This window comes from Xiphophorus maculatus, chromosome 7 (assembly GCF_002775205.1).
Source record: "Xiphophorus maculatus strain JP 163 A chromosome 7, X_maculatus-5.0-male, whole genome shotgun sequence".
NCBI classification, from domain to species: Eukaryota; Metazoa; Chordata; class Actinopteri; order Cyprinodontiformes; family Poeciliidae; genus Xiphophorus; species Xiphophorus maculatus.
The window spans coordinates 9758106-9770584 of record NC_036449.1 but is presented as its reverse complement, the minus strand read 5'-3'; the positions used below and the strand labels follow the sequence as shown (position 1 = coordinate 9770584).

At 36.6% G+C, this 12479-nt stretch overlaps 1 protein-coding gene across 4 annotated transcripts in view; it reads right to left on the bottom strand.

The window, feature by feature from the left end:
- nalcn (sodium leak channel, non-selective) overlaps window positions 1-12479 on the bottom strand; it is a 75382-nt gene that overhangs the window by 48544 nt on the left and 14359 nt on the right. For all 4 annotated transcript variants that reach the window (XM_023337419.1, XM_005810806.1, XM_023337421.1 and 1 more), the window contains one exon: window positions 6865-6951. In XM_023337419.1, coding sequence (XP_023193187.1) covers window positions 6865-6951 — 87 coding nt within the window. The remainder of the gene's footprint in view (window positions 1-6864; window positions 6952-12479) is intronic.

Sequence of the window (12479 nt, the reverse complement as noted above, 5' to 3'; positions counted from 1 at the left end):
ATAGCACATGTGCTCATTGCTGGCACAATATAACAGTACTCACACAGGAACTGTCACCAGCAGACTCGGCCATGTTCTGGCACAAACTCCGGTGACAGTTTTCTCTCTCCTGTTTACCGAGATTAAGGAGAAACTGATTGGGATTACAAACTGTTTCACTTGAGCTATCTCTTCAGTCTCTGCAATGAAATTCTTCTAAAACAAATAAACAAAAGAGCTCTTTCTCCAGCCCCTTATTTCTTATTCTTTTCTAGTTCTACTACCCTGATTGAATTTATGTGGAAGGGCAACTCTTTGCCTTATTTTAGAAATTTCTTGACATCATTGTGTGTTGTAACTCCAAAACAGTTTTGGCTGAGAAAATGCAGGTGTAAAATCTTTAACGACTTCAAGTAAAATAGAATCTCCTAGAATTATTACGGCCTTAACAAGAAGGGGCTGACTCATGTCTCTGGCTGGAATTTAGACCTTAATAAACCATGATAATCCATCTGTCAGCACCCTTTTACTCTTCATATCTTCTGTACTTTTTAACTTCTCTCTCTGTACCCAGTTTTAGTTGAAGTGTAGACATTTGAATTATCTATATCCTCATATATATCATTTGTTGCTTTCCACATTAATCTGGACATAATATACTGATTTATTTATAGACTGCTGGTTCTTGACAGATATTTGTTCTCACAAATAAGTTTCATACATCAAAAATCTGTTTCAAAATATCTCTAATCAAAGTAGAATTGTTCAGTCCAGATCTTGCCAATTTTGTTTTTATTTTTTACTCCAAATGTTGGTTGGGTAAACCAAAAAAATATATTTTTTCTTACTGAAAGAATGGATGACAATAGGTCTTGTATATGTTTTATGTAATTTTGTTGGGTCGAACTGATAGATTTCTGCAAATGTGAACAAGGCCATTATTGTTTTTATTGTCCCAATTCCCCAAAAAAGGATAAAAACAATGTCCTTTAGGCTTCATTAACAAAATACACATTTTATAATTTAATCTTTTCAGATTAGAATAATGGGATTCGCATTTAATCTGATGCGAATCAGATTATTAATCAACCAAAAGATTCCCAGTTTTAAGCGATAGAAGATCAAATTAAGTCTTGATAAACACTGTAAAAGAGTCTCAGATTATGAGTTTCAAAACTAATGCCTACTATATTAGCAGGCTACAGAGGAAAGCCATATACTTCTGCACTGAGTGCAATTCCGGGGGGAATTCTGTGTCAAATCGACATGCAAGCGACAGAAAACTCATTGTGACTGTAATAGAGAACCTACTTTTTTGGAGTAGGGAGGGTTCTCACAATGCTCATGATGCACCTTGACAGAACGGCCCCCTGGGTGGTGAGCCATTTATTGTATATGGAAACTTGCCACTAATCAGTCTGGCATCATTTATTTCATAGCTATATGAGCCTTCTCCCCGCTGACAATTTAATTTCACATTTAGGGCATTAAGGTACCTCTCCATACCTTTTCTGCTGTCCCTTTTAACCATCTTAAATGATAGCTTGCCGGTGATTTTTTTTTTTCTCCCCATCTTTTTCTCCTCAGTTGACTTACCCATTTCAGGAGCCGCCTTCTCCCTCCACACAAGAGACTGTGACCATAACCTTGACAGATTGTGTGAATGTGTGCGAGTTTTAAATGACAGCAATCCAGGGGGTAAAGATCAGAGTTAAATGGAAAGGGAAAGTTATAGAGAATCAATAACCTCAGGCTTAAGAGGAAGGAGTAAAAGAAAAAAATAAGTTTTACATTCACTAGACCTCTGGGCCCCTCAGTGAGTTACTAGTTATCGATCACTCTGCATTTACTGTAGCTCTGCAGACAAAGGAAACATTAAGGGAGAGGAACATCTGCTGCTCATTGACAGAGCAAGAATGGTAAATTAATCAAAAGCGGTTTTAATTATTCACAGGCTGACATTTCATAGTTTCTTGAGTTTTGTTTGCAGTTACAATAAGTTTGCTTTAAAATGCAGGCAATAATGCACCAGCCAAAGAGGAAGAAAAAAAATCGGGTAGAACAGATTATATCGCTGACTTGTGCTGTGGAACAGTTTCGCATGGTCAGGTGCGAATTTTGTTAATTGCTTAATTAAATAATTAGACACATTTTGTTTAATAATAGTATCGATATGTATAAATATTTGGCTTAAAAGGTCCAACCTAAAAATCACATTACCTTGCTCATTCCAAACATAAAAAATATGCAGCATTCTTCAAAAAATATTTGTACCTATTAAACTTTTTTACATCTTCACATTACAACCACAAACTGCCAAATTTCAGAATATTTTGTTGGAATCATACAAGTGAAAGAAAATGACACACTATCTTCAACATTTTTTACAAATTAAAATCTATCAAGTGCCTTTGTATTTGCGTTTGGCCTGCTGTAATCTGATAACTCTGTTGTTCTCATATGGGGTATGAATACTTTTTAAGGTACTGCCAGTAGCAGAAATTATGTTTAATGCTAATAAATCTCAAACGAACCTCCTATTTTCATAGGAGATAACAGAAGCATACATTAAAACTTTTTATAATATACATTAACACAAAATAAGTGTCTAAAGTACTGGTCAATATTATTAGCCTCTTTTTACACAATTTAATGAAACAATAAAAAAATTATAATAATTAGTCATTGCTCTATAACAACAACTGCCAGAAAATTAAGAGGCATTCTCCATTTAGGTCCTAAGAGGGTGCTGCTATCCCCTCTCAGTCTCCAAAATATGCAGGTGTTTAATCAATTATATGCCGTCTCCAACTGATGGAGCCAGTTGGACTCAGAAGTACCCAGACCAGGGGCACAGGCTCATACACCAACAGGCAGGCATCAACAGGCTCTGACAGTCAGAGAAACACGGACCAGACCAGAAACACACAGGTGGTTCAAAAGACACTAACAGGTATAGAGGGATTATATAAAGGATACACGCTGGTGACCTCTTTGCGAAAAGCACCCACCTGCCAGCTCTGAAACATTTTAATCATTTGATGGCCAATTACTCTCGACCCAGGCAGAGCAGAACAGAAACTCACACTTCACTTCCCCAGCACTCACAGATGGCCAGACAGGCTGGGTGTCCACCGCTTTTCTTTGTTCTACCTGTCCAATCTAAAGCACAGCTCCCCTCTGACATAAGTGAACAAGAGACTGTTTTGAAGTTTTCAGCACGACTTTGAAGAGTGAGCAGGAAGAACTGCAACCTATAATATCGTAACATGCTACAACATGATGTTTACGTTCACAATGTAATATTGGAATGGGATTGTTTAAAGTATAAAGAACTGTTCTGTGTGCAACGTTTCACATACAAACGCTACTGTGGACCGACAATATCCGCTAGTGCACATATGTTTACATAAGTAGGCTACTGATGCCTTGGTACTTGGTAAATATTGAAGCTTCTAATCTGGGCTCATTCAATGTTCTATAAATGTGACATGATCTTATAGTGATATTGTTTCAACACAGACCCTATGTCCGCACACAATATTTACCTTCTACACAAGTCAATGTGCTGCAGATCACGTAGGATTATCACTTATTACAGTTTTCAAACATGTCAACAACAGCATGATACAATGCTAAAGAGGTAATGCACCCATTTGAATCAGGTTTGCCAAAGCTGAGAAACATCTAAAACAAAATATGAGATAAACAGTGATAGTTCTTCCAAGTGGCCAAATATATATTTGAAAGCAGGATTGTAATACATTGCATCTGAAATATTTAGCCTACCAAATATTGCATCCAGACATTCCTTCATAATTCATTTTTTGCAGACACTGACATTGCAATGATGATTCCAATTCAATATATTGTTCAGTTCTACTTGACTATAGCAGATTTCTCAAGATATATTCAGCTGTTCTGAGATAAGCCTTAGAATATTGTTAGAGATTATAAATGAACAAACAGCATCATGAAGACCATTAGCTAGGTCAGGGATAAAGCTGTGGAGAATAATTAAGTGCTAAAATATTATCCCTAGCATTTATCTAAGAAACAGCCCAGGGCCTCATAGTAACTCTGAGGGAGCTACAGAGATGCACAGCTGAGGTGGAACAGTCTATTGATTGGCCACATAGTCGTGTACTCCACAAATCTGGGCATTATAGAAGAGTGGGAAGAAGAAAACCATTGTTGAAGAAAAATCATATGAAGTCCTGTTTACAATTTTCCACAGGCCATGTAAGAGATGTTTTTGTCCAACATGCAAAATGGCATGTTTGGGCAGAAAACTAACATTGTGCATTACCTTGAAGCCATTGTCCTTGCTATAATATATGGTGATGGTAGTGAATTTTTCAGAAGGTCCAGAGAAGCTGGTCAGAGTTAATGGGAAGATGGATGTGCTAACTACAAGGCAACTCTGCAAGAGGTTACAAATATCTGAAGACTAGAGTGATGTTTCACATGCAAGCAGGTCAAAGACCCTAAACATAAAGCAGGGCTACAATGAAATGGTTTCACTTGAAGCAATCTGTAGCAGAATTCTAATATTTCTTTGGTCAGTTGTTGTAGTACGTATTTTGTCTATCCATTTTTCGCTACATGAGGTATAATAAAAGGTAGCTATTTCGTGTAATTGAAAATTTCTTCAATAAGAAGTCAGAACAATAATTCTTCATGTTACAGCTCCATATCAAAAAGCCATAAAGACATCAAGAGTGAGGTGCCACTTTGTAGCCTTATTACAGAAGGCTATTATTATTGTGAATTGTACATTAAAACTTTTACTAAGAAAACTGCAATCACTCATGTCTACTTACTGTTCACAGTAAGAATCCATCTCTCAAACTTCTAAAAGTCTACCTCTTTGTTGCTGTTTTCACATTTACCAGTAAAGATTAATAAATAATACCAATTGACGCAGTATATTTGAAATTCACATTTAAAGACATAAGCAGATCTTCAAAATTAGAGAAATATTGTCCATCCACGGTCAAGACGGCTTCATATTGTGATGTACTCCAGCCGTTTAAGATTGCGTTCAAAATATATTAGATGTATAGTGTACTTTTAAGTTTTAATTTGCAACATATACAAGTTTTATTTGAGAAAAAGAAAAAGTTGGCTTTAAAAATGTGTCTCCCACATTGCAACTACTGGAAAGCATGAAGAAAATGTAAGAAGTTTTTGAGCAATCTGATGGCTCTGCATGCCACAAAACGCTGTCACTTTGTGACAACCAAAACAATTGATGGCTTTTGAATTCAAGCACCGTGTGATTCATGTCACTGTCAGCACTATTCAAACACTAAAGCTATTGTTGATTATCCGTCTTATGCCTGACACTTGACATGTTAAAGAAAGCAGACATAAACAAAGTTGAAGAACGTCACAAAATACAAAAAGAACGATTCTGGCAAAGACTGTAACCTCCCATATTTCTAGTCTGTTATTATGGCCTTAAAAATGTCTTACTATCATAAAAAGTAAAGGTAAATCCCCATTTTTACATAGCTTGAAAGGTGTTGTCACCCAGATCTTTAGCTCATCCTGACAGTGGCATGTTATTTATTTTTCTCCTGTACAAACAGTTCCTAATATTTCTCTAACTTAATTGTGAAAACATGATTGCATAAGCAATTCATTATTACCACATGTAGTACCTTGTAAAAGCATTCATATGCCATTGAGCAATTTCCCCATTCTGTCTTTTTATATCATTTTGAAATGTTATGAATTTACTTGAATGTTTTGTGATCTGCCATCTAAGTCAAGTTCAGTCAGATTGGAAAAAAAGCAAACGTGTACATCAATTCTCAGGTCTTGCAACATATTCTCAATTGGATTCAGGTCTGGGCTGAGCCATTCTAACACATGAAATTGCTTTGATCTAAACCAGACTACAAAATCTGACTGACATTCTCTGAAAAGCTATTTTTAAAAAAAGTAACACATCCCTTCATTTTTGATACTAATCAGGGGGATTCTAGAAACAGTAGGTATAAATATTTTTTTACAAATGCACTACGTATAACACAGTGCCAATGACTGTCTGACTGAACTTGATCTAATTCTAGTCTTTGCTGGATTTGTGATGTTTCTTCTGGCAGAAAGTCTTTTTGGAACAAAGCAACAATAAGAGCTTATTAGTATGATTGCAAGAGAGAAACAAAGAAGCTGTTGAGTGCTGCATGTAATGTTGCACATGGCTCAAAGGGAAGTAAGTTGTGTTTACCCCTCTGGTTATCCCTCTATCTAAATGTTCCCTCCTACTGAAGATGGGGCTGTGGGGAGAATACTACTTTAGTAGAGAAGATCCATTTTTCACTACTCCTATTTTCTATCCATTTTCTCTGTACTTATTTGTTGCTTTTCTTCCTGTGTGTGTGTGTCAAAAAGCTCTTGAGAAGTATTTGCTCCAGGAAGGCGTGTTGACAGCTGTCCTCCCTCCGTCGACTCTATTGGCAGTCTCTCACAGCGAGGGCCATGCCTTTTACTCCCAACTAAACCCCCATCAACAGCATCCCAGCTTTAAACAACACCCGCTGCTTTCAGCTTATCTTTATAGCTCAACCGTTCGGCTCGCACAACCCGGGCAACACCGGCGTCCATCAAATAAGTCATTAGCGCAGCTCTGTACATCAAATATTAACTTCTCCTCATTTGTAATCGAGTCACCGAGGCTCAGATGCAACAGATGAATGCAGTGCTCTGCACCTTATGTAAAAACAATAAGGTGCGGATGACTCTGTCACAAGTTTCAAATGGATGATGACGCTCGCTGAGTGTTTCTTTGGCCACACAAGTAGAATATGAAATTGCCTATGGGACACTGAGAGCAGCACTTCCACCAGCAGCATATTCATTATGTGGTGTACTTACCTGAAGGCAAGCAGGCGCTCTACCATGTGGTTTGTTGACATCCACAGCAACAAGCTGCCATCCTCCGGCAGCGTCTTCATGGAACATCTGTGGCATAAGGGCAGCAAATAAGTGGTAGAAAATGCTCACAAACACACAGAACCAGACACATCATTTGAAGTAGTAGACGTGACACACACAGAAACCCCGTGGCTACATCATCATGAAACATCTGTGGCTGCAAAAATAAAGCTTAAGGCATTATGCACATAGATTCAAGCCCACCCAAAACAGGATGCTAGCTTCTAAATGCAGTGAGGCTGCCCAGGGGTCTAAAAGTGAAAATAAAAACAACACAACAACTAAAAATAACCCTGAGACATTCAATTATACAAGACAGCTAGTTCACACATTACAACCTTCTCCTTTATTTAAAAAAAAGGGGGGGGGGGAATGGGGTAAATATGATGACAATATAGGTTAATCATCTATACTGTGAAGCAGGTATAGCACAGCAACTATCTAAAATATAAATGCTCACGAAAAAGAGTCAGAAAGAAAACTGTCCACAAAAAAATAAAAAAAAGAAGCTCATGAATGTGCATATCAATACATGTGTCCGTATTGAGTTCACATACCTAAATCATCGATGTAACATTTTGTTGTAAGTAATTTAATCCTTTATATGGGGTGTCAAACTCCAGTCCTCAAGGGCCGCTGTCCTGCAGTTTTTAGATGTGCCACAGGTACAAAACACTGGAATGAAATGGTTTAATTACCTCCTCCTTGTGTAGATCAGTTCTCCAGAGCCTTAATGACCTAATTATTCTATTCAGGTGTGGTGCAGCAGAGGCACATCTAAAGGTTTCAGGGCAGTGGCCCTCCAGGACTGGAGTTTGACATCTGTGCTCTATGTGGAAAAAAATCCCAATTGTAAATCCTCTCTGGAATAAACGATCCGGAAAGATAAAAATGAATCTGTCCAGCAGGTGGTGATGTTAAAATTGTCAACGTCAAAATGTGTTAATTTGTAATGTTAAACAGTCTTTATAAAATTGTAAGAGAAATTTGAGTTGAACATAAATTTAAAGACACAATTTATAGCAGTTTGAAGAAAATGATCTTCTGGAATGCACTGCTTTGCTAATCTTGTTTTAGTGTTTTATCTTAAAGATTGATGTACCAACACTACACTTCCTTACACTACAATATGAGGAAAAAAAATTTCAACTGTTGGTTGTCACAGGGAATATGAAATAGATATAAATTGATAATGCTAGATCAGTGTGAAGTGTCAAGTGGAAGACAGCTCCATTTCCTCCTGGACAAAATTGGGCCAAACAGTATGGAAAAGGGGCAAAATGACATTTAGGTTTAAGACAATTGAACCTACATTTAATTTAGATTTAATTGTCATGCTGACATTCTCTTAGACAAAAGAATGTGAACTTGTCTGAGAAGCAATGTAGTTGAAGGCCAAATAAACTAAACGATATATAAAAATGTGTTTGTGGTTTTGGTTTGTCATTGTGAGCCTGGCATTGCATGCTGTATTTCTGTGATCATGAAATAAAACGATTGGATTTCTTTGGAGTCAATAAGTAGCCATACTCACCAGCATGAAAATATGGTTGTTGTTTTTTAAAACAGACTGGATGGTTTGAAAAGTCAGAAAACAGCTTCCAACCAAAAGTAAAGGTAAAATGGAAGTCAGTGATTGAGCAAAGATGAATACGGTTAAACTTTCAGAATGGCTAAGTCTTGGGAAAAGAACTGCTTTTGGAAGATTTGAAACAAGTCATTTCACAAAGGAAAATAAACCAACACCTAAAGTTTAAGGGTTATGTAAGACAGAATGACATCACTTTTTCCACAGAGAACACACTCAATGGGCACTTCAGCTGCCAGGAGTCTCATTCAGAATATCAAATACAAAAGACAAAGTTTTAGACACTTTTATGAATGAGAAATATGCTTTCAATAATTAACTGGGTATTGTTTTTCTTCATTTGTAACTAAAAACATTCTTGTAATATGAAGTAACTATATACGTATTAGATAACTACTGCCTTGAAAGGCCTTGTAAAGCCATGTCCCTTAAAAAGTTTGCGGTAGGTTCCTAAAGCATGGACTGTGGCTTGACTTGGTGTTTTAAGAGCCACCACACACAGACATATACAAGACCTGGGCTACAATTGTAACATTTCTAAAGTTAAACCACTCCTGAAACAAAGAACTTTATGCTTTCATCTGCTGACAAGGTTCATGCCGATTTCATTTTTTCTGCAAGACTTGGCACTTGCCCACACTAGAAAAGGAACCCAAACTGTTTTAAGGCCCACAGATTCACTGTGCTTGACTGATCAGCAAACTGGACAAACTAAATTGAGGATCTAGTTTTTATCACCTCCGTGCCACACTGCATTAATGCAGTAATTCATACAAAAAGAGCCCTGACCAAATAATGAGTGCATTTAGTGTACAGCAGAATTGCGTACATTTCAGTAGGCCGACATCTCTATTAGAAAAATTTTTTTAATAGATCTACCACAGTAATAGCATTTTCTGAGAAACTGAACATTTGTTTTTTTCTCAGCTGTAAGCCATAATCATCAAAACTAGCAGACGTAAATGGTTGAAATACACTCACAGGCAACTTTATTTTGTACATCTGTTCAGTTGCTTGTTAACTCATCCAGAAAATCAGCTAATCACATGGCAGCTGTTTATTGCACTTAGAAGTCTAGACAGGGTAAGGACAACTTGTTGTTGATCAAGCACAGCATTAGAATGGGAGAGAATGGGGATTAGAGTGGCTTTCAATGTGGCATAGTTGTTGGAGACAAACAGGCTGTTTAATGTTATGTACATGTTCTATCATGGTTTAGGCTGCTGGTCATGGTGTATTGGTGAAGGGATGCCAAACTCTAGTTTTTGATAGCTGGTGACCTGCATCCTTTCAAAGTGTTAGTGAACTAGAAAACCTGAATCAATTGGATGAATTACATTCTCTACATTTAAAAATTGCAGGATGCTGGCTCTCAAGTAGAGTTTGACGCATGTGAATTTTCATAGCACAGCCGGTGCTGGGACTCCCTTAAAAAATCACAACCTTCCACAGTACAACCTTAGTGCATCCCTTTATCACTACAGCATAATTATCCTCTATGATGCTGCTATGTAATTACTGAAAAAAATCTCTGAACCATTTCAGAAGTATTTCTATGCCAGAAAGAATTAAGCATTTTTGAGGGCAAAGATATGTCAAACCACTTTCACATACACCTTGCTAACATATGTGTATAGCACAATGGCTGGTGAGTGAATTTCACTAGGCATTTATCTTAGCAAAATCAGCACGATTGTTTTTACATGATTGTTTCCTATATATATCTATAGATATACATCTATATATCTAACTGATAAAGATATATATATATATATATATATATATATATATATATATATATATATATATATATATATATATATATATATATATATATATATACAGTACAGACCAAAAGTTTGGACACACCTTCTAATTCAATGGGTTTTCTTTATTTTCATGACTATTTATAAGGCAAGAAATCCCACTTATTAACCTGACAGGGCAGGTTGACCTATGAAGTGAAAACCATTTCAGGTGACGACCTCTTGAAGCTCATCAAGAAAATGCAGAGTGTGTGCAAAGCAGTAATCACAGCAAAAGGTTGCTACTTTGAAGAAACTAGAATATAAGGGCTATTTTCAGTTGTTTTACACTTTTTTGTTTAGTGCATATTTCCACATGTGTTATTCATAGTTTTGATGCCTTCAGTGTGAATCTACAATGTCAATAGTCATGAAAATAAAGGAAACTCATTGAATTAAAAGGTGTGTCCAAACTTTTGGTCTGTGCTGTATATATAGCTATAGATATATATAGATATAATTTACTGAAATAAATCCACTTTTCAATAATATTCTGGTAAATTATGATAGACCTTCATATAAATATAAATGCTAATATTAGAAGGTCTACATATTCATTCGAACCATTAATTATGAGTCATTTGTTTAAAACACAAATGCTTTGTTTGCAGTTATGAAAACATTTTAAATCACATCGGTCACTGTCATGGTAACAGTGATGATTTCTCTACCACACAGCAAACCATATAAAGAATTGTAGATTCGATGTTGTTTTTGCAGGATCTCATCCACCGTAAGAACCTACAATTTCTATACCTCCTTTCTTCATTTACTGTAAAGTAGATGAAGCAAAGGTATATTTTTGCTTGAAAGAGGTTAAAACAAACAACATGGTGAGTCTATGCAAATGATGGTGATGATGTGCAAATAGAGTAGTTAGATAATAGCAGATGACAACCCTGAGGACTGTGTAAGCTCTACTGGGTGAATCTTTTTCCGGATTTAAACTTCCTGTTGCTTCGCAGAGCTAATTTAAGGTGCGTCTAATCTCTCACAGCGTAAGACCCACATAAATCCTTCAACCATTTACTGTTCCGCTCTTTGATTGCCTCCCTACCTCCCACACTGTTTCGGCTTTGTCTCCTACCTGAACATCAACATGTTCTCATCCTGCCAAGGCTGTGCTTTGCAATCCAACACGATTATCATCTTGCTTTTATGATCCCGTAATCCGGCACACATACTGTCGTCTTGCAGAATGTCAGACATACAGAGATGATAGAAGCCAGATTTGTCTTCAGTTCACTCTTACTTCATGTACAATCTGCAAGTTAAAACCTAATAGATAATGCAATGTTGTGAAAAACAAGGAAAATCTTACCCCTTAAAGTTTGTCAGTTTTATTTAATCTTTGAAGCCTAATCTCTACTAAGAACAATAAATCTGGATAGAATATGGCAAAGTCCCGCAATAGAAAGTGTGGGACAGATTTTTGCCTCCCATATCCCAGTCAACGATTCTCGGGAGGCTGAAGAAAGGCTTATTTTACTTTGCCTTCTGTGACTGACATTAAAGTGTTATGACACGGCTAATTAGCTCTCCTCCCTCTAAGACAGAGATTTGGTACGGCAATGAGATTACAATTAAATTGGATGGTGACAAAAATGGCAATTTCTTTTAAAGTCTTTGCCATTTTCCCAGTAGCACAAGCATGTTCATGAATTACTAAACTAATGAAAAATGATTTGACAATTTCCCAAGGCGAATCACTAAAAACTGCTCATGACATCAATATTTGATGTTCTCACTGATCAAAAATACTTTCTGAGACTAAATTTTCCTTTAGGAATCAATCATAATATTTTAGAGCCGTAAGGCCTGAAAATCTTTGAAGTATGCAAAATAAATAAATCACACTCAGCCTTTCGATCAGTTTCCAAAGCAGAAATGTAATTTTTAAATGAACAATTGGGGAACAAAAAGAGTCTTCTGAGTCAGATCCACTAGAACAGGAAAATACAACTGCAGATGCGTAATTTCATGTCCAAAATGGCACAATTTTGAAGTGTTTAGCCATGGAAAATGGTTATTTGGCTGCTTTTTGGAGACACACTAAAGCTTTCATAGTAATAGCTAGTAAAGAAGACATCAGCAGAGAGCAAGACCTTAAGATGACTGTAGGTGTTGGTAATGAGCATAACTTTTCTCAGGTAAGTAAGTAC